The sequence below is a fragment of the Podarcis tiliguerta genome, assembly GCF_965153285.1.
Source record: "Podarcis tiliguerta genome assembly, chromosome: 10".
In the NCBI taxonomy this organism is placed as follows: domain Eukaryota; kingdom Metazoa; phylum Chordata; class Lepidosauria; order Squamata; family Lacertidae; genus Podarcis; species Podarcis tiliguerta.
Window position 1 is genome coordinate 9,349,823 of NC_139543.1, and position 22,453 is coordinate 9,372,275.

The 22,453-nt window shown below is 40.7% G+C and overlaps 1 protein-coding gene across 2 annotated transcripts in view; it reads right to left on the reverse strand.

Annotated features, from left to right (window-relative positions):
- The window catches only part of LRRK2 (leucine rich repeat kinase 2), an 82,154-nt gene that overhangs the window by 22,676 nt on the left and 37,025 nt on the right, over positions 1-22,453 (reverse strand). For both annotated transcript variants that reach the window (XM_083399214.1, XM_083399215.1), the window contains 20 exons: positions 22,057-22,312; positions 20,647-20,835; positions 19,793-19,911; positions 18,951-19,020; positions 16,060-16,259; positions 15,691-15,941; positions 15,089-15,237; positions 13,285-13,378; positions 11,985-12,171; positions 10,664-10,845; positions 9,436-9,665; positions 8,076-8,203; positions 7,206-7,424; positions 5,595-5,796; positions 4,040-4,128; positions 3,732-3,919; positions 3,006-3,160; positions 2,079-2,225; positions 1,777-1,968; positions 8-154 (listed from right to left, as the gene is read on the reverse strand). In XM_083399214.1, coding sequence (XP_083255340.1) covers positions 8-154; positions 1,777-1,968; positions 2,079-2,225; positions 3,006-3,160; positions 3,732-3,919; positions 4,040-4,128; positions 5,595-5,796; positions 7,206-7,424; positions 8,076-8,203; positions 9,436-9,665; positions 10,664-10,845; positions 11,985-12,171; positions 13,285-13,378; positions 15,089-15,237; positions 15,691-15,941; positions 16,060-16,259; positions 18,951-19,020; positions 19,793-19,911; positions 20,647-20,835; positions 22,057-22,312 — 3,394 coding nt within the window. The remainder of the gene's footprint in view (positions 1-7; positions 155-1,776; positions 1,969-2,078; positions 2,226-3,005; positions 3,161-3,731; positions 3,920-4,039; positions 4,129-5,594; positions 5,797-7,205; positions 7,425-8,075; positions 8,204-9,435; positions 9,666-10,663; positions 10,846-11,984; positions 12,172-13,284; positions 13,379-15,088; positions 15,238-15,690; positions 15,942-16,059; positions 16,260-18,950; positions 19,021-19,792; positions 19,912-20,646; positions 20,836-22,056; positions 22,313-22,453) is intronic.

Sequence of the window (22,453 nt, forward strand, 5' to 3'; positions counted from 1 at the left end):
TAGTTACCTAGAAGGAATTCTGGTGTTTGGCAAAATACTAGTTCCTCATTTTTCAACATTATATTTCTAGGTAAATCTGCCAGTATCAGGTCTGGAGCAATTCGGGCAATTGCAATAGTACATTTTGGCTGATCTGGATTCACCAAGAGGTCACCTATATGGATAAAGAGAAACAGAAATACAAAAGATTGAATGAACAGATTGTCACCGTCTGGGTCGTTGGTAGCAGCAGTCCAGTCCCGACACGCCGGGACCAGGCTATAGATGGTAACAATGCGAAGAAGTTCAATGGAGGACAGAAACTGGAGAAGGAGAAGGAACTGGAGCAAGGCTAGGAATGCTGAAGTAGGATCTGGAACTGGATCAGGAACAAAAGTAGGAACTGGAAACAGCTGGAAATAAACCATGTTGTTGTGGCAAAGAGCCAGGGGAAAATGCACCTCCTGATCCGGCCACACCTGCCAGGCTGCACCCGACTCCCCCAAAACAAACACAGCAAAGGCCTGGCTCTGCAACTCCTCACTGCGCTCAGGGCCTGGCCCCTGCAAATACTCATGGTATCCATTATTCCATGCATATACGTATTAGGATACATATAAAATTCTATGTACCTTTGAATAATAAATGCCATGTATTTAAAGAGGTTAAATGGCATCATTTGTTGTGAAGCATCCAATGAAAACACTGATCTGTTGTTAAAGGTCCTCTGGACAGAGGGTTTCTGTAACTTGAAAGATCAAATCAAACAGCTTATTACCACCGTGAAACTTCTGTTATTTTGGAAGGTGCAAAATCTTGGCTTATAGCTATAGATATATATATATATTTGTGTAATGCATCATTGTACTGGGAGCTGAACAGAAGCATACAGAAACCACAGAAGTGATAAATCTAATGATATCCGGAGCTGCAGTATGTATTATATTTGTACTGGCAGTTAACAGAAGCTGTTTGGAGTTTACCATCCAGGATGAAGTTGATCCTAGGAGTTCCTGAGTGCAGCTGATCTCAGCGGTGTTTGCATTCAGTGCTGAATTTAAATTCAGTACAAATGCCAAGTTGTGCCACTGACGGATTGGCTGCACTTGGGAGGCTCCTGATTGGAACCAATCACAGTGGGCCTTGTATTTGGCACCAAATGCAAGCTTTGCTTGCAGAGGAACAATTGGGAGTGCACTGTTATGCTCACAATAGTTCTTTTGCAGTCATGGCTGCATAAGCTCCATGCCTGATATCAAACGATGTCAGGCGTGGGGCATCTTGGTGGGACTTGGGGAAAACAGTCTCATCACCAAATTGGGATCATTGGCGGTCCCAAATCACGCCCCCCAGGCTGAAGGTCCCCTACCTGTGAATTAGGCTATCTGTGATAAAAATACGAGTACAGTGGTGCCTCGCAAGACGAAAAGAATCCGTTCCGCGAGTCTCTTCGTCTTGCGTTTTTTTCCGTCTTGCAAAGCAAGCCCATTAGCGGCTTAGCGGATTAGCGCTATTAGCGGCTTAGCGGATCAGCTGATAAGCGGCTTGGGGAAAGGGGGGGGGGGAGGAAAAAAACCCCGCAGGAACTCGCAAGACATTTTCGTCTTGCGAAGCAAGCCCATAGGAAATTCGTTTTGCGAAGCACCTCCAAAACGGAAAACCCTTTCGTCTAGCGGGTTTTCCGTCTTGCGAGGCATTCGTCTTGCGGGGCACCACTGTATATTGATGAGAACAGGTATACATTTATTTGCACACTGAAAAGGTATTTTAGGATAGCTTTGTTAAAGCACTAGATACCTTCTTCTGCTTTTTTCAGAAGGTCATCAAGTAATATTTGCTGGTGCTCCTCACCATCCTCAAAGCTATACAAAGCCCATTTTTTCAAGAGGGTTTCTCCTTCACCACAAACATCCACTTCTAGCAAGCCCGGAAACCATTCTTCCATAAGAGAATCAATGTGATCAACAACTTGTCCCAAGAGGATGCAACCTGGATGAGAGTCAAGAAAATGTTATTCGGACCGTGGTGTGCTACAGCTACAAAGTGCAAACCCAACAGCATTCTCCTCCCCAAAATATTCACTCTGGTGTAAGTCTAACCTTTTCTGCAAGAAGGCACAGTAATTTTGAGGAAACTGTTTGGGTTGTTTTCAAAAACTGCCGATTCCACCAGGCAATAGGCTTCAGGTGACCAGTTCAGATATATGCCTTGTCTCCAATACATCCTGTTAGGACGAAGAGCTCGTTCTGCAGAGAAAGAAAAAAAGGCTTTGCAAGACGTATTTTCCTGCTGTAATTCTACACAGGTGATTTGACAAAGCACACCACCTCTTACCTATATATTGCCATGATTTTATATCGCTGCATGAAAGTGCAAAGCATAAACACGTAAGTGGCTGCATATTTGCATGTTAGTATGGCCTCAGAACATGTATAACATCTCATGAATCAGTTGAGAAAGATAAACTGAAATAATGAAATATTGATTCAGCAAAGGCTAGGGTTCAACTATAACACAATAAAAAGTAGTAAGCAAAAGAAGCAGCTCCATTATTTATTTCAACCTTTCCTGCCCCGTGCCCACCCCAATTTGTAATTTTTTAAATAACATACTACTGTATCAGGAATCTGATTTGTACCAGTTCAGAATACTGATTTATTCTCGATCAGACTACCATTTAATTCCTTATTGTTTATTCCTGACTTGGCATCAATTTTCCAGCAACAGAGGCATTTCTGTTAAATAGAGATCCTAGGGGCTGAATCCGGGGCCTTCTGTATGGACTATGGTCACTTCCCCTTACTAATGCCATGTAAAAATATTAGAAATCAAACAGAAAATATAAAAACCCCAACAGATTTTTTTAAAAGGAAACAAAAAGAAGCCAGCAATTTCAGTATTAAGAGTTCCGAGTTACTTTCAACATTGCATTGGGATACTGTCCCCTCTCCCACCCAAGACTCCCTATGTTTAATCACGTTTTAGCCAAGGAGAGCAATAACGGAGCTATGTGAAAATTAATGTACCTCTTCCTGAAAGAATAAACGGCGACACTTCAAGCAATCTGTTGATTAGCCTGGACCAGAATCCCATGGGAAAATAGGGCATTTCATACAGCCTAATGATAATTTCAGAGTTTTCACAGTGTGGTAACTCTATCACAGGTCTATTATCTGACAAGCTGGAAGAAAAAGTAAAGTTGCTCTTAATATTTCTGATCTTTTTTTTTAATCTTGATATTTTATTAAGGATTTTCTTGTTTTACAGAAGTGTAATGCCTCGTTGTTGTTTTTCCATGTAACATTTTTACAAATCCATTTCATTTGTTGAGGCATTAGGGGGAGAAGAAAAGAAAAAAGAAAAGGGGGGGTGGAGAGAGGGAAAATGGAAGGGGGTGGGGTGGGGTAGCAGTGTTTCTATTATGTTTAATGTATGTAGAGTTTGGGGTCAGTGTTGTTTGTGTTGTTCACTTGTGTTCCTTTGGTGGTGAGAGAGGTTGGGGTTGGCCTAGGGTGTGATTGTTTGCTTGTGATTGGCTGTGGTGATCTTTGTTTTCGTGTGTGAGTGAGGTGGGTGGGTAGACTGACAGCAGGAGTTAGAAGTAGCCAGAATGTGCAATGAGTCTCTTTCTCAGGTGTTCTTCATAGTTCTGATTAGTGGGCAAGTCTAAAAAGACCAAAGATAAAACAAGTCATGAAGTTCTAACACTACATTTCCTTAACACAGCACCTGCTTTCAAGCCTTTTGTTTACCTGCTTGGAACAAGGAGCTGATCTTCTCCTAGCGGCAGTGCTATCTGGAACTTCTCCAGAAGCCTGAAGTATTTACACATGTAAACCTTAGGAAATTTGCTTTTCTTTAGCAGGAAGTTCTCTACATCGGTACGCTTTATGATTCCCTTTGGGTACTTAGGAAAGCCTTCGACCTTCACTGTCAAGATCTAGGGAAAAGAAACAAAACTCAAAGAGTTCTTGGAAAAAAAGGGGGGCTTGAAGCAGGAAGGCAAGAGGTCGATGTGAACTCAGTTGGTCACAATAAAAGAAAACATCTGAAAACTCACCTGTGCCATGATTTTACATAGCCATTTAGGGTCCACAAAATACAAGTCGCTTAGCTGAAGTGCCGGATCTTGAAAATGGAGCAGAACACCTGGGTGAAGAGAAGCACAAATTAATATTTTAATCAACACATATTGTACTTGTAGATATTAGCACTGCTTGGTTCTTATGGTAGGTTGGACCCAAAATGGCCAAGAGCAAGATTCCACTGAATCTTAAAGGAAGAAGACAATTTTGATGGAACAGTGCGTTTGGGTTAGGGATGGGGAAATCTGTCAGTTTCATTTTCTATTTTTTCCAATCTTATGTTCACTTCTTCACGTTTCCACATCAGCTTGTGATTTTATTTTCTTCAAAAGATCTTCAGTAAGACCTGCAAATTTCTCCCAATATACCCATTTTTGCAAAGCAATTTTCACTAATGCAACAATACGAATCTCAGAAGTTGTCTATTTATTTTAGAGAATGAAGATATTCTACTTCAGATCAATATCAAAACTTTTATACGTGGAGTGTGCTATTCTTAGCAGAAATAAACAAACAGAAAGGTACATATAGTGGTACCTCCGGTTAGGAACTTAATTTGTTCTGGAGGTCCGTTCTTAACCTGAAACCGTTCTTAATCTGAGGCGCGCTTTTGCTAATGAGGCCTTCTGCTGCCACCGTGCCCGACTTCCGCTCGCATCCTGGGTCAAAGTTCGCTACCAGGAGACCTACTTCTGGGTTAGTGGAGCTCATTACCCAAAGCGTTCGTAAGGAGGACAGTACGTAACCCGAGGTTCCGCTGTAGTACATTTTCAGACGTGGATAGATTTTTTAAAATCTTGGGGCAGTACTGCACCTTTCCAAGGTAAGCCAGGGGCTTCCAATCATTAAAAAATTCTCTTGAAAATAGTCTCATGCACCAAACTATGCTAGAGCAAAGGCAGAAATATACATTGTTGCAGCAAACACATTTCCTAAACACATTTCTACTTGCTAAAATGCAAGGAGAGGCATTTGCAGAGGAGCAGGTGGCGCTGTGGGTAAAAGCCTCAGCGCCTAGGACTTGCCGATCGAAAGGCCGGCGGTTTGAATCCCCGCGGTGGGGTGCGCTCCCGTCGCTCGGTCCCAGCGCCTGCCAACCTAGCAGTTCGAAAGCACCACCGGGTGCAAGTAGATAAATAGGGACCGCTTACTAGCGGGAAGGTAAATGGCGTTCCGTGTGCTGCGCTGGCTCGCCAGATGCAGCTTGTCACGCTGGCCACGTGACCCGGAAGTGTCTGTGGACAGCGCTGGCTCCCGGCCTCTAGAGTGAGATGAGCGCACAACCCTAGAGTCTGTCAAGACTGGCCCGTACGGGCAGGGGTACCTTTACCTTTACCTTAGTGATGGGTGTCAACTTTACCTTTTTTTCTTGCCTATCTATTCTCCCTACAAATACCTTCCTCAGGGTCGTCCCTATCCTAGTTAAGGGTACGAGTTTATAAGAATCCAGCTGTAAGAAAAAATGGAGGGGGAGGGAGGGTGGAAAGGACGCAAAAGCTAAGAACAACATATTTTGATGATGCATGTTACCTGATTCATTCAGAAAGTGAACAGCGTGTGGGAGCTCATTTTCATCCAACTGCAATTGGTTTTCTTGCACCAATTCTAACAACCGCTTGTGGTCAATCACAGGAAATTCAGCTGGAACATTTTTGCATTCCTCTAAAATTCTCTTCTGAAGTTCCAAGTAGCTGTCTGGGATTAACTGCCCAACAACGGGCTGGTCTCCGATCTGTAGAACAAACATGCTTTGTCTAGACCTTTTTATGAATTCTTTAGTGATGGGTCAAACCTCCCTACTCAGGTTTGGAAAACTAAATGATTTATCCCAAAACTTGGGGGACAGTTTGGTCAAGTCTGAGCCCATTTCTAGGTCAAACTGGACCGCACCAGTTTTGTGGGAAATGGAACTCAAATCCTGGCTGGCCGGCCTCCACTTTGCCCATTCAGTAGCCTGGGCAGCTGCTGTGGTGGAAGAAGATGGGAAGTTCTTCACCCCCTGCTCTTGTACTCTGTCAGAGCAGGGGGTGGTTTTCCCAATGCTACCTCCCTCAGCAGTGCTGGCTCAGTCAAAGCAGTGTGCTAAGACAGTGGAGGAACGAGACCTCCTTCTATTATTACACTGCCAAAACTCCTTGTCCTTCTGCTACCAGGTGAAGACAGTTTTATTCCAACAGGCCATTTGGAACTGACAGTTTTAAAGGAGAGTGTTTTTAAAAGTGCTGTGCTATTTTTATTACCAGTATTTTAATATATATATATTCATATTGTTTTAATTCTATTAGAATTTAATTACTTTTAAACTATTGTCCTTTTTATCTTTTTACCTTTTTGTATTTTTTCATGATAATTTGTGCAAGCCACCTTGAGTCCCACTCTGGGAAAAAGGCAAGCAAAAACAACCACAACAAATCTTAAGAGAAAACAAGAGAGGGTGTTTTAAGACATAGAAATGTATAAATCCATCTGACTTACTTCTATTGCTCTCGACTGACAATTCACATGACACTGTGCATAATACTTGACTTCTAGTTCCAAATCTCTTCTCTCTTCTCCTGATGATTAGATTTATACCCCACACCTTCCTACAAAGGAGCCCAACGGTGGCTTTACTGGGATACTTTGCATTATTTACAATTTCTCTGAAGCCTTTACAGTCACTGTCTATGCAATGAGAATAACTTATGAACTACTTTTTGTTGTAAGGTTATGATATAAGGATTGGTAAAATGTTTTTTGCACATTAGAAGAGAAAAGTTTGGATTTGATATCCCGCTTTATCGCTACCCTAAGGAATCTCAAAGCGGCTAACAATCTCCTTTCCCTTCCTCCTCCACAACAAACACTCTGTGAGGTGAGTGAGGCTGAGAGACTTCAGAGAAGTGTGACTAGGCCAAGGTCACCCAGCAGCTGCATGTGGAGGAGCGAGGAAGTGAACCCGGTTCACCAGATTACGAGTCTACCGCTCTTAACCACTACACCACACTGGCTCATTAAGGAGATACAATACTGCAGATTGTGTAGTAGTTCCGATTAATGGCACCATAAGCTTTGATTCAACTTTGCAAGCCTTAAAGAACAAAGTGCTACAGTAAACTTTCCTGCATGTGAACATGTATCTATATGAATGGCATGGCTTACTTTGAAATTCAGACTCTCCTTTATTATAGTTTTTCTAAGTTTCATCATAGCATCAGACTCTTCAGTAGCATTCACAAAATGGTAATCTCGGATTGCTGGAAATCCCCTCTGATTCATCAGTTCCTTGGTAATTTTGTTGACACAAGCTCTACGCTGTTTGTCATTAGAGATATCTAAATGAGTACCAATGAGAATCACAGGTGAAGATGAAGCTCGGGCCTGCAAAGAACATATAATCACAGTGCTTAATTAAGATTCTCATCCAGTACATAATATACAGCTTTTAGGATGGTTTTGCTGAGTCAGTCATTGCCCCTACACTTTGGAGTATATTTCCCATAAAGTGCATCACGTATAGTTTGGATATTCAACAGTCAATGCACCACTTCAAGGTTTGTTCTAGGTTTATGGTTTATGATTTCTCTGAACCAAGACAAACTATGAGCCCAGGATTGGACATAATGCTAAACCAAACCAAGACTTAGCCTCAGGTAGATTAGGGGAAGAGCGCTGCACAGCCATGAACTTTGGTCTGGAATCTTGATTGTTTGAGCTAAATCATGGTTTGGCTTAGCATTATGTGCAAACTGGGACACTACGTAATGCTATATGCAGACTTGAAAAATGAATATAGAAAATTTGTCCACCTATGATCTTACATAACATTTTATGAGCATAGTACAAAACATGTTATTGTTACTATATCTATTAAATTTATAATTTAATAAACTCTAAAGAAAATATGAAGAAAAAACAACAGTATCTAAGACAGGCCAATAACACTGTCAGGAAAAGCCTGAGCAAACAAATGTGTTTTCAACAAACTTTGGACCCACCTTACTGGGGGTACCTCCAGTATGATAAAGTTACCTTGATATTAAACAGCCACGGCTTCATAGCATCCACTTCAGCCTCTCCTTTGCTAAGATCATAAACAGTAAGGTACAGAGCTCTCTGGGTCATAAAGTGGGGGTGAGCACTGTAGAATTCCTCCTGGCCTAAATAACAACATCATTTTTTTGTGTTATGCGCTTGCTTTTTCTCTCTCCTCTAGGTCACAGAAAACCACAATAACATTCCTATCCTGTAATCTGCACAACCTCCAGTTCTTACAGAAAAACCCCAGAGTTCAAATCTTTTTAGGCTAAGAAAAAAATTGCATTGCACAGCTTGAGAGGCACCTTGTTCTGAAAAGCTCCCCACAAACACATCAGGAGAGTCCAAATTAGGTAACCACAATCCCAAGAATCCTGAAATTTGGAAGCAATTTTATGCTTGACAGGATCCAGAGAAGAGTTCCAGTTTCTTTCTTCTCTGCAACAATTTCCACTGCTTTTAATATTGGAAGGATATTATATGTTTTGCAACAAAGGTCCAGGAAAGGTCCAGAGGGTGGAAACGTCAGAATGGGCTTTTTTGCAGTCGCTTCCTGTTTGTGGAATGCTCTCCCCAGGGAGGTTTGCCTGGTGCCTTCATTAGGTGAAAACATTCCTTTTCTCTGAGATTTTTAAACAATCTAAGGCCTTTTAAACTATGTGTGTGTGTCCAGGGGTGGGGGAGGTATTTTTGTTTTTTATTGTGCTATTTTTTTGTCTTTTTATACTGTAAACCACCCTGTGAGCCTTGAATGAAGGGTGGTATATAAATCAAATAAATAAATAAATAAATAAATAAGCAAGCAAGCAAGCAAGCTGGCTGCAGGTTGTGCACAGTTCTCTTGCGTCTGCATGCTTAAGTCTTTGAAACCTAGCAATTATCTCTATTTCTATGACTACTAAACCAGACCGAACACCTTACCTATCAAGGCTGACAAAACACTTTCATTACATACGTTCAATGACCACTTGCATTTTCACACTGCTAAAATGTTAAGAGCCACCCAATATTTACTATGTAACCTAAGATTGTTTTGATGAATCATTGCAAGCTGGATTTGGACAAGGCGGGAAGTTCATAACACACATTTATGCTGAGCCTTACACCAGCCACTAGCCAGGTCTGTTCACTCTCATAGGCTGCCTTGTGCATAGGTCTGAACCAAGTAGACTAAGGCCATGCAGTTATTAATCTACATAAAATATAGGCAACAACAACTATGCCATTTGGGACTACACAACTGGACCTTTAAAAAAAGTGTATGGGGGCACAACTGATAAGGAAGTAGCTGTGATTCCATTTCCCCACTGTGCATAAGCCAAGCTTGATGTTAAATGTAAATACGACAAGATACCTCCAAAATCCCAGACACTTAATTCAAGCTCTTTCTTTGTTTTACTCTTCACTGTAACCCTCCAGTCAATCACATCAATGCCAACTGTCGCATTCGGAATTTCCATGTCTTGTCGCTTGCATTTCATTAATTGTTGTAACAGTGTAGTTTTACCGCTGCCTGTATTTCCAACTATCATGAGCTTCATCCGGTTATAAGGGACAGCTTTCTTTAAACGCTGTTGAAGAAACCTTGAGTAAGGGAGGGAACCTTTGTAAGAGAATTGTAATTTAAAAAAACTCCTTCATATATAAAGACATATGAACCATGCAGACCAAGTTAGATATTGCAAAACATTAATATTAGCATTATGTACAGTTTATTGCTATGAGAAGGAAGCAGAGAAGTCACAGGCTTGTATACTCCTGCACTCCCCATCAGAACAGCAGGAGGTTGTGACCAAAAGTTTTCATTTCAGACCAACTACAAAGTAGTGTTTTGTTTGAACGTGGACAACCTGTGACTAATCTTACCTATAGTTAGTTGAAAAAAGCCAACTTCAAACTAATGGATTCAGGTTACAAGAAAGGAGATTCTGACTAAATATCAGGAATGACTTTCTGACAGTAAAAGCTGTTTGATAGTGGAACGGTCTCCCTCGGGAAATTGTGGACTCTCCTTCCTTGGAGGTTTTTAAGCAGAGGTTGGATGGCCATCTGTCATGTATGATCTAGTTGAGATTCCTGCATTTCCCCAGAGGGTTGGAGTAGATGACACTCAGGGTCCCAACTCTACAATTCTGATTCTTTGGCTTGTTTCAATTAACCTTTAGTTAAGACTAATCACATTACATTACATTACATTACATTTCAGTTATTTGTTTAAAGCCAGTGACCATCATGGGGGCAGGGAGAGCATCAGAAAGCCCATGATCCCACAAAGTTTTACTTATGTAAAAATTTGTCCTTATTTTTTATTTATTCCAATTGCATAGTTTTGTTATGCAGCTTAGCAGTTTTACCTGTTAAGACAGATCCTGTTGATACCAGCAAATTCTAAAACATTAACAAAAAAGCAGCCAAATTTATTCTTATAGATTTGCCACTTCAGCCTCCTGTTTTGAACAATTTGTCCATTTTTTTAAACATATAAATTAAATTGAATTGATAGGTATACTGTTGGTATTGTTTTGTTTTGCTTTTAAACAGTCAATACACCCCCCCCCCATAAGAATGTTGAGATAACTAACCTTATAATGTCCCTGGCTTTCCATCCCACATACTTGAAGTCAAAGTTAAGATTTAACCCTTCCAAAGGAAGGTCCCATATTCTGGATAATTTTCCCATTTCATCAGGAAAGCTTCTTAATTCTGGATTGTAACTTACATCGAAAGATGTTAAGTTTTCAAGGAACCCAATTTGAGGAGGAATCTAGAGAGAGAGAGGAAGCATGTTAACAAAAATCCTTCTTGGGGGGAGGGACAGAGTAATTTATCTGTGCAAGATCAAGCATGTCAACAGCTAAAATGAACAAATAATAATTAATATAGCAAATCCCGTTTCATTTACTATTCTACAATATCTGCAACATAGACAACATATTTTATCTACAGTGGATAGCTTGCAATTTGGAACAAATGATTAATTTGGAATAAATCATTTTTCTCCAGTAGCAATGCATCCTTCTATAGAAATGCTATATTACTCCTTTGCAAAACTGATTTTAGGCATGCTAATACCCTTGGAGAGCTATTTAAAAATGGTGTTCTGTTTCTGCTCAGACATCACCCTACAGATCCTGGACCTAGTGACTCATTCTTAGTGATCCCTCTGAAAACATTTATGGACCAAAGAAATATGAATCTACACATACCTACACATACCTACACACACACACACACAACCCCAGGGTTCTGAAAAGGAGCAAATGATTAATCAAAGTTGCACTCCTCACCATTTGAGGATCTTTGAGCAGATGTCCCTCTCCTTCCCTCCTCTTAAGAGTCTCACCAACCTGATTGTGTTCACTGGCTTGCTAAGCCTAAGCAGAACTTTCTATAACTCTTTTGTCTTAACTAGGCCAGTAAAATGACCCCTTCCAGTACAACTACCGGTACTTCACTGGGTCTTATTAGTGTGCCACTGCCCATCCATCACACACAGCTGTTGGCATAATGAAATACAGCCTGGTCCTCTTCAAACTGTTTTTGGGGAGTCTTTTGCCTGTTGCCTCAGCCTTCTTTGCATATTTATAGTATCAAGTTTGTGGCTCTTCCTTTGTCTTCTTGTGGCTCCTCCACAGCACAATTTTTCCCATTGGCTTCTGTTGCAGAAGTACTACCCTACGTAGTTGTTTAGTGATAAGGCCACCTTGCTACTCAGGCATCCAAAGAAATTGGTGTTCAACTGGTGCTTTAATTTTGAAATTAAAGCAACAACAACAAGAAATCATAGGAGAAACCTTGTCCCTATCAAACAGGTTTTTTTTTATTATAGAACTGTGCTGTGGTGAAGTAAGAATATCATTCTCAAGAGCAACCACCCTATTAATAGTCAAGCTCACAGCTTACCTCTTTTAAGTTGTTGTGCGAGAGGTGAAGCTTTTCGAGACGAGACCACAAGAAAGCTTTTGCATTCAGATCCAGGATGCTTATTTGATTATGATTAAACAGCAACTCCCTTAAATTAGACGTTTTCCAATGAACTGGCCCAGGCAGAGTTGTAATCTTATTGTTGCTTAAATCCACTGATCTCAGACTAAAAAGAAAATGAGGAATATGCAAACTTGTTATGAGAGGATTATTTCAAAGAACTATACATTTAAAAAAATTTTATCCTGGAACAGGCATATTTATTTTACCCACCGTGTTGAAGATTAAGCCAATGGATGCCAGTTTATCTCTGTTTCTATACTAATAAGGCCTAAGTGGCATCTGTTAAACACTCATTGTGGTCTCGATCAGATAGATGGACTAGGACTGCTTTGATCCTCGGACATTCTTAAACTAAGAAAGTCATAGGAGAGTCTATGGAAGACTTAATATAGCCGAACTATGACAGAGTTGCTGGACATTCAGCTTCAAGAAAGAGACAGAAAATGCAGTTTTGAAGCAACATACATGTTAAGTCTTTTGAATACAGACAGTTGGATTTCCAAAGTCTATCCATAGGCAGAACCTGGAAGATCATGGGACAAAGTTTGACTTGGCAGGCCACCTTACAATCTCCCAAAAGGGCTTTGCCCCTACTGAAGCAATGCTAATTAATAGCTAATTGAAACCTCTGAAAGACCTTATTTCGGGATTTGGAGCACAGTGTAACCAATATGCTGATGACCCCGCAGCTTTGTCTCTCCATTCCATCTGAATCAGGATCGAGACTGTGCAGGTGCTGTCTGGAGGCAGTGATGGGGACAATAAAGTGAGCCTGAATCCTGAAAAGATGGGAGATGCTGTGGGTGCATGCTTCTGAGGTCTAGAATTTAGGGAAACTGCCTGTCCTGGATGGAATTGCGCTTCTGTTGAAGGAAAAGGAGTGTAGCTTAGGGACATTCCTCAGTTCCACCCTGTTACTTGAGTGCCAGGTGGATTCAGCCTATGCCCAGCATGGCTGCTTCACCAGCTACAGCCACTGCTTGAGCAGGATGGTGTGGTTTCAGCAGCCCATGCTGTAGCAACTTCACAATTGGAGCATTGCAGTGTGCTCTATGTGGGGCTAACTTCAAAGACTGTTTGGTCTCTGCAGCTGGTGCAGAAAGCCACTGACAGGCTGTTTTAGTGGGGCAGCAACACATGTTGCTGATCCTTAAATCTCTGCACTGGCTACACGAGCATGCAATTATTCAGAAAGGGAAATACTGTAGAAACTTACTGTGGGAGAAGAAGAATTGCCTCTGGAATACTAGAAAAATTATTCTGAGATAATTTCAATGTAGTTATGTTAGGCGGCAAATCAGGTGTGGCCTCTAAAAACAGAAAAAAGAAAAGCAATGACATTACCAGTTAGTAAAATTGTTAAATAATACACACAATATAGGAAGGCAGTTATCATATAACTGGAATAATCTAAAGTATTGTTGGCGGAGTGCTCCAACATTGTAGAGGCACAAAGGGGGAGGGCAGATTTTTTTTTAAATTCTCTTTCCTCTTCTCTCTCTGACATTGACACACACACACACACACACACACACACATCCAGCATAGCCAGGAAACGATGTGACACGCAATCTCAAAAGATACCTGTAACACCTTATACAAAATGAACTATTTCCTACAGAAATAACTAAACCTTTCTAGCAACTTTTTAAACAGCCTTGGGTGCATGGGGAAAGTAATAACTCCAGAGCAGAAGGTGCTCCTCGAAAAGGAGGCTTGCTGGTCTCCAGTGTGGTGTAGTGGTTAAGAGCGGTAGACTCGTAATCTGGGGAACCGGGTTCGCTTCCCCGCTCCTCCACATGCAGCTGCTGGGTGACCTTGGGCTAGTCACACTTCTTTGAAGTCTCTCAGCCCCGCTCACCTCACAGAGTGTTTGTTGTGAGGGAGGAAGGGAAAGGAGAATGTTAGCCACTTTGCGACTCCTTCGGGTAGTGATAAAGCGGGATATCAAATCCAAACTCTTCTTCCTCTGCCTCCTTGTGCCCTTGTTTTTGGAACCCTGATCCAGGACTGAACTCTGTCTGCTCTCTCCCTCTGTTGCAGACTGAAATGCAGCAAGCAGGGCATTGTTTTCTGTTCAGAAAACTGACAAAGGGAAGGCCTAAATTTACTACTAATAAAGAAGACTCCAGTATCGGTTTCTACAGCCACAGCAGGCGCTACAACTCTCCAACGGTTTGACTTCACCCCCGAAGGCACACTCTTCCATTGTCTCCTGAGACAGACAGATGCCAACCATTGAAATAAGAGACGTCTACTGTTTTGCTTTCCTAACACTTCGTGTTTCAACATCCTCTGCCTCAGGTTATTTGTCTGATCTCCATTTCCCTGATCTGTCCACGGGTTCTGCCTCATCAGGACTGGACATTAAATTTGGAAGATGTCTGGATCCTAATGCACAAATTAGCAGCAGCTATGGATGTTTTGCACTATAAAATTAATCAGCCTGGAAAAGACATGTAAAGATGGCATGGGACTAAAAATCACACCTTAGTCATGAATGTGACAAGCGGCTTTGTGCAGGTCATCATCTCTCAACCTCAATTTCCCATCTTGTAATATGGCAACATTAGGGCCACTTCTAACAAGACATTTCTCTTTTGGGTGCAGATGTCTGAGCACAAAACCCCCATTTATTGTTCACACATTTGCAAAAATCATGGCTTTCTCCTTTTAAGTTCAATACTTGAAAGTAAGGCCTTTTACAGTTGCATAGCAATTACTAAAGCTTTCTATTTTTCAGGTTGGTTTTATATTTAATTTATAGTTTTTCCTACTCACCTCTCTGCCTAAAGGCATCCAAGGTGACGTACACTTTAAAAAAAAAACATACAATAAAAAAACCAAGGACTTATATACACTAAAAGTGACTCATGACAGTACTCGTCTTATAAATACACTGCAGTAAACAGCAAATAGCAGCACAAATATTAACTACATTTTCCTTCTCCTCCTACACACCCCACTTCACTTGCTCCCATGCCTCACAGCCATAATATTGTGCCACTTCATACACTCACCAAGTGAATTCATCCCAGCATTGAGTGTCTCCAGCTTCAAACAGTCTTTTAGAAAATTCTCAGCCAAGAAGGATACAGCATTCTTACTAATGTTTAACACTTTCAGTTCCTTCAAACATAACGGTGAGCATACACTTGAAAGCTTGTTACTAGGAAAAAAGAAAACTAAGTAGAGTTATCAGTAGCATATACAAAAAAGATGCATATGGAAATACGCTAGAGGTCTGCAGCCAGCCCACACTTTGGGCTGCAGTGCATTGGCCACATTTGCATGTCATGCTAAATCAGTTTAACATCATGTGGAGGAATGAGCTAAGGAAACCTCAGGCTCCCATGCTCCCACTCCTCCTTCTGTATGGATGGTGGTGGTGGAGGGGTTAATAAGGTTTCATAAAATGATGAACTGGGACATACACAGCTACAGAACTTTCGTGTAGGGCAGGGGTGACCCTGTAAATGTTGGTCTCCAATGGTCAGAGATGCTGGGAGTTGTAATCCAACATCATACGGAGGGACCTACAGGCCCTTTCCTAATCTTTCAATTCACTGCTGCCAACAACCCTTGAGAACCATATATCAAAATCACCAAGACCTGTTCTTACCCTTCTAATATAAGGTGCTCCAGGTTTTGTGCAACATTGGAGATAAATTCGGGAATGCATGACAATTGGTTGTATGATAAATTCAGTAGCTTTAGAGATGGACAGACAATCTTTGAATCCAAAATTAAGGAAGGACCAATCTCATTGCGGGAGATATCAAGATGTGCTATATGAGGCATTTTCCACAGGTATGGAGGAAATGATTTAAAACGGTTACTGTGCAGATCCAGATAAGTTAAACACTTCAAGCTCTGGAAGAAAGAAGGATGAATTGGATCTTTTTAGTGGGCACTTTAAACTATTTTATGATACAGTAAATACATTGATAGTATGACATAAATATATATTCCAGCACTGTGTTAGACTCACCTCACACAATTGTTCAGAAATGCATGGAAGGGCATTTTGATGAAGCTCTAATTTCTCAAGATGTTCCAAATGAGGAGTTAAGCAAGAACTTTGACTGATGCTATCTATATTCTCCAGCTCATTTGATGAAAGATCAAGTGACTTAATAAATTCCCTGTCAGGGATTGACGAAGAGGAACTGTCCAATCGATTTGGGGTGTCTATTTTATAAATGAATGAATGAATGCAGAAACATTAGATTTATCAGGAAATGCTTGCTACAGTATAAATGACATTTCTTTTTGACCAGCAGTTATGAACACTTAAGAACTTCCTGATTGGTTTGCCACATGGTTAAGAAACTACCTCAAAATGCTAACCATCGGGATCTACCATTTTGGATGGAAGTAAAGAGGAAAACAAATAGATTTACACGGAAATGTATTTGCAGAGATACATTTCTCTGCCATAGTGTCACCAAAATGTTAATATAGTGAGCATAGGCAAAATACATATTTTGAGCGGGATTCACCTAACATGGCTCATCAAGCAAAAGCCTGAGCAAGGATTCCTCCATGCAATGGGGCTTTCCCCCCTCTCCTCCCCTTGTGCCCTGCACCCCCTGGCTCTGGGGGAGGGGAACCCGCATTACAGTATTCAGGGGGAGATGGCCAATTGCTCCAACGGGCAAACTGCAATGACTGCGCAGCTGGAACATTGGTAATAGTATGATGCTGAATTCTACTTGGGGGGAAATTAGGTACCTTTATGATGAAAAGGGTAAGAAACCTACGGCAGAAATATCAGAGAATTTCAACAGATGTGAAACAAGATACTACACAGCTTGATATCAGAGAAAAATTTCTTAAAATTCAGTATCAATGGCATTTAATACCATACAGAGTAAGCAAGATTTATTTGTCAGTAGAGTCGTTTTTGGAGGTGTAAAGCAGAACGGACATTCTTTTGTATATTTTCTGGAAATGCCCTATAATTCAGACTTTCTGGATTACAATTCAAAGTCTAATTAGGAAAATGACTGGTTACTTATTACCACTAGATCCAAAGGTATAATTACTGGGATATTTAAAAGACTTAATTATTTACGTTAACTTGGAAATGGTTATTAATCTTCTTATCACTACTAGGATTTGTATAGCAGCTAATTGGAAAAAAGAGTACAGTCCCAGTGTTACCAAACAGCTTTAGCAGAATACCTTACAGAAGAACGAGTAAGGAACAACAGTCAAATAAATTTATAGAAATATGGTTTTTACTTGTGAGGCTCTGGAATGTTAAGCTTCAGGATAGCCAGGTGTATATAATTTCTGCTTCACTGTATTTTTTGTGCAACTGACATTTTTGGAAAACAAATAAACAAATAGATAAATAAATAATTTAAACAAATAAGGAAACTTTCCCCACCATCTTCAGGGGGCGCAGAGAAATAGAACAGCTCAGTGATAAGCAGCCTTCCGTGCCAACTTTTAAATGGTTGCTGAAAATTTTTCTACTGCACCAGGCATAGACAGGCAATCAAGAATGGTTAATTGATGTCTGGTTTTAATTTTCTTATAGTTTTTCTTGTATGATGTTATGTTTCTACTGCTGCAAAACCACTTTGATTTTTTTAATTACAAATTGGTATACAAATACTTTATAGATAAACCAGGTACATGCTTTACAACTAGACAGTCCCAGTTCAAATGCTCCTATCTTCACCGAAAGGATCTCAGGAAGTAGAGTTAGAAATGTCACCACCAGAAACCTCAGTTTCTGCCAGTCAGAGCAGACAACACTAGGTTAGCCAGACCAAAAACAACTTGACAGCTTCCATGTATTCAATGCTTATTCTCTTTCTTGCAGCTTTAATAGGTACAAGCTATACAGTGGTGCCCCGAAAGACGAATGCCTCGCAAGACGGAAAACCCGCTAGACGAAAGGGTTTTCCGTTTTGGAGGTGCTTCGCAAAACGAATTTCTCTATGGGCTTGCTCTGCAAGACGAAAATGTCTTGCGATTCTTGAGATTTTTTTTCGCTCCCCACCCCCTTTTTCTAAGGCACTAAGCTGCTAATAGCCTTTTAGGAGCTAATCCGCTAATCCCTTAAGCCTTTAATAGCCGCTAATAGCCGCTAAACCGCTAATAGCGCTAATCCGCTAATGGGGTTGCTTCGCAAGACGAAAAAACCGCTAGACGAAGAGACTCGTGGAACGGATTCTTTTCGTCTTGCGAGGCACCACTGTACTGTGATGTTGTTGTTCAAGGTATGAGGAAATGCACAAATGTTTTTACATATGCTCAAGATCTTGGCTGTATTACTTTATTTTGCATGAAGAAGGAATTTTGTTTCAGGCCAGAGATCCGGTTCTTTATAAGCATAGTTCTTTACAACTACTTTCTCTAGGTATGTAGAAGACTTGGGCATAGAATGTGTTGATGGGGCTGGACCTACTGATGTAGCAAGAAATTTACCGTATTTTTTGCTCTATAAGACTCACTTTTTCCCTCCTAAAAAGTAAGGGGAAATGTGTGTGCGTCTTATGGAGCGAATACAGGCTGCGTAGCTATCACAGAAGCCAGAACAGTAAGAGGGATTGCTGCTTTCACTGCGCAGCGATCCCTCTTGCTGTTCTGGCTTCTGAGATTCAGAATATTTTTTTTCTTGTTTTCCTCCTCCAAAAACTAGGTGCGTCTTGTGGTCTGGTGCGTCTTATAGAGCGAAAAATTAGGTGGGCATTTTATTTCTCCAATTGCAGAATTCTATACCAGTTTATACTATGTAATCTACTTCTTAGATGTTTAAATTACACACATATTCTTATGAAGAATGGTAACTGTATGTAGAATTTAAGTGAATACAGAATGATGTAAACTTCTTTAATTAAAAACCTACTGTGGATATACACTTACTGTGTGATTCTTCAGAAGACATTTGCCCTCTTCTTGGATTCTTGAATGGTTCGTGATGTGACCCAGGTCCCTGGAAAACACCAAAAGCTTAAATGTTGAAGTTATGAACATTTAGATGCATTTAAAAAGAGTGGATGATCAAATTATTATGCTTTGCTTACAGTATCAGCATTAACAAAGCAACCTAAGTTTCAGAAACACACAGTATGCTGTAACCGGAGCCCTTTTATATACAAAGTTACTTGCCAGATAAGAGAATCACAAGATACCTGCAGGTGTACTGCGGGAAATGAGTAATCTCTGCTGACTTGTGGAGAATTAACCCATTAACTGACCACCTCCAACCCTCTAGAGCAGATTAGGGAATGGCATGGGGTGGACGTGGGTGAACAGAGAGGTTAGTTCCGGTGCGCCAGTGGTGTTCCTTGTGTTCCCACAATTATTTTAGTTGAATACTGCCCCGTGTGCACTTAATGAGCATATGAGAAATCAGTGCAGATTGTTTGATGTGATTAGCACTGTGGACAAAGGTGCTTTAAGAAGGATATGTGGTCCAGGAGCTATTTCTTATACAAATTGCACAGCTGCAATGCACTGTTATGCTATAGTTATTGCATTTCTTTCTGCTATGTATGTAGATAATGATATTTGTTTATATCCTGCCCTTTCCCCAGACAAGGCGTCAAGAGACAAAAAGCTAAAGAAGTCCCTTTACCACTTACAGATACACTTTTTATTCATTCATTCAGTTTACATACTGCCCTTCATCAAAAAAACTGCAGGGCGGCTTACAACATAAACCATCTAATGTGACTTTACACCCATTTGATTATTTTTCTTACCACAGACTTGGAATTCCTTTTCAGGGTCTGAGAACACATCTGCAAGGCCCTGTCTTTGTGGACGTCTGCAACAGCCACGGAGTTGGATTTCTTCTTCACGATAATTGAGTTTTCACTCCCTGAGGCAAAAAAAAAAAGGGGGGGGGGTTTAAATAAGATTGCAAGAATGGCTACATAAACTGGAACCAAGAATTCAAACAAATAGAAGCCTACATGCCAGAAATGTCACCAGCACAACACCACAAGCAGGAACTGATACTTGCCACCCTGGACACCTTTTGGAAAATACATGTTCCACATTATTTCCAAAATTACACAGCAATCCCTTCCACCTAATTCAGCTCTTGCCTTGTTATCTTTAGACTCAAATTTAAATAATAACCTTAAATGCAGGGACTTAGTATGTTTTTCTATTATCAGCAGCTCGATTAATAATAGCCCGATACTGGAAATAACCTATAGAAATCCCCATTGAAACCTGGGTAAATAATATTTGGAATGTGCCTCTATCAGAATGCCTTATTCGTCCTAGAAGTGCAATTAAAGGCACTTCAAAGATAAGACACTTTGTGTGAGACTTGGCTTCCATTTTTTTCTTTTATAAATGAGTCAGAAGATACATTTATTCCACCCACAACACAAGAATCTCTGTGGAGAGGATACTTGAACTGACAATGCATAAATAAAGGTATTGCTTGTGTACTGCAAATAAAACTTAATAAGAATAGACCACTGGACAAGTTACTGTAGTTATATGTTGTTCTTGTATTCACATGAAAACCAATAAAAATTATAGAAAAAAATAAAAGATTGTAATGGCGTGGCAAATCCTTCATTTAATCTAGCAAATATACCTTCACTATCTATACCATCACTCAAGCAGAAAACACTGTCGACTAAATGGTCAGGAAGAAGTTCCCAGTCATCAAGCTGCTCCTTTCTATTTTCATCAGTATTTTCTTCAAAACTAGAACTTGACTGGTCCTCATAGCTGCTTTTCTTTTGGTATCGAAGCACCATTCTGGCCAGCGCAGAGCCTGCATCTAATGGGTAGGAAACAAAAAAACTCGCATTTTTTAATAAGCATTGGACAGGGTATATATACAATAGTTGCATTTGGACAATTGTATCTCAGCTTAATAAGCAGAGATATGCACAGGTCTTTTGCTGCCCCCCCCCCCGCACTTCCCAGAGAAGAGGAAGACAGCATAGATTTACAACAGTGGTTTGCAGAAGGTCGTAGTTCAGAGGCTGCAGATGGGAGAAGCTGGGAAGTATTGGGAGAGGAGCAGGAAGAAGAAGAAAAAGCACCAAGGGAGAGACAGCTGACAAACTCAGTGTCTTTAGAAAGCATTCCAGACCCACCCCCCTTCTCCCAGAACCCAGCAGGCATGGATTGTAGAACAGAAAGCTCATAGGAAGAAAGCACAGATCAGCCAACGTAGGGATGATGTTCAATACATAGGAGAGACAGAGGGAGTGGGACTTTACTCGGAGCAATGCCATTACTGCAAGAGAGGCACTTTTCAAAGCCTCTCTCCATGAATATTGAATAAAAGACTTGGTAAGAACTCTTGTTTATCTAATTCTTGGCTTCCCACCGTGAGAGGGATCGGATTCCCTGAAGCCCTACCCTACTCCAGAATAGGAATATAGGAAGCTGGTTCAAACTGACTCAGACCATCAGTTCAGTGTTGTCTACATCAATTAGCAGTGACTCTCAGGGTTTCAGGCAGGTGTCTCTCCCAGTCCTTCCTAGAGATGCTGAGGACTGAACCTGGGGCTTTTTACAAAGCAGATGTTCTGCCACTCAGCAGTGACCCTTTCCCAAATATTAAACTACAATTTGAACTTGAGTCAATATTCTGGTTTGTTCCAGACTTGATAACCACTGTCTCCCAGTCTTATGGGCAAAAGGATCGTTCATCTATTGGCTTACTAAGTCAAGTTACGATTGTCTGAACCGACGCAATGTGAAAGAATGCACCAGTGTTGCTACAATACAGTGAATAAAGAACACACCTGGAACTATTAACCTCCTACATAAAAGGCCAGAACTTTGGAGGTAAAACATGGCCTGTTACAAATCATGTTTGAGTTCCAGCAATATGTACAAATGAAATCAATGGCAAAGAAAAATCAGGGACCTACACTGCTTATTGAAGGAACTAGCTTTAATTACATGCTGAAATTACATGCAGTTGGGCCATGCAGGTATCAACAGCACAATACATACTTTAACACGAACATCTACAGCCACTTACTTTGTTTCTTGAAGGATCCTTGTTTACTTGGAAACAAGGGGCTCAGCCAGGAAGGTTCAATTCTACCAATGCAGAAACCGCCAAGACATATGCTGCTGTTGGCCAAATCCAGACTAAGCTTTTTTAAGAGCAAGCTAATGACCTGGCTATCTCCCTTCTTGATGCTGATTGTGAGAGCACTCCGAACATCCTGCTCTCGAGCACCACCGTTTAATAGCAGTTCTACCAACTTAGGATTGCTCCCTTTCTCACAAATCTATGAAAGAGAAATAGATGATTAATGCAAACGGCACATGATTTTGGCAAGCTAGTGGGTGTGTCTCCTGTTCCTACAATTCTTTCTTTCTTTCTTTCTTTCTTTCTTTCTTTCTTTCTTTCTTTTTATTTTTCACTCTCT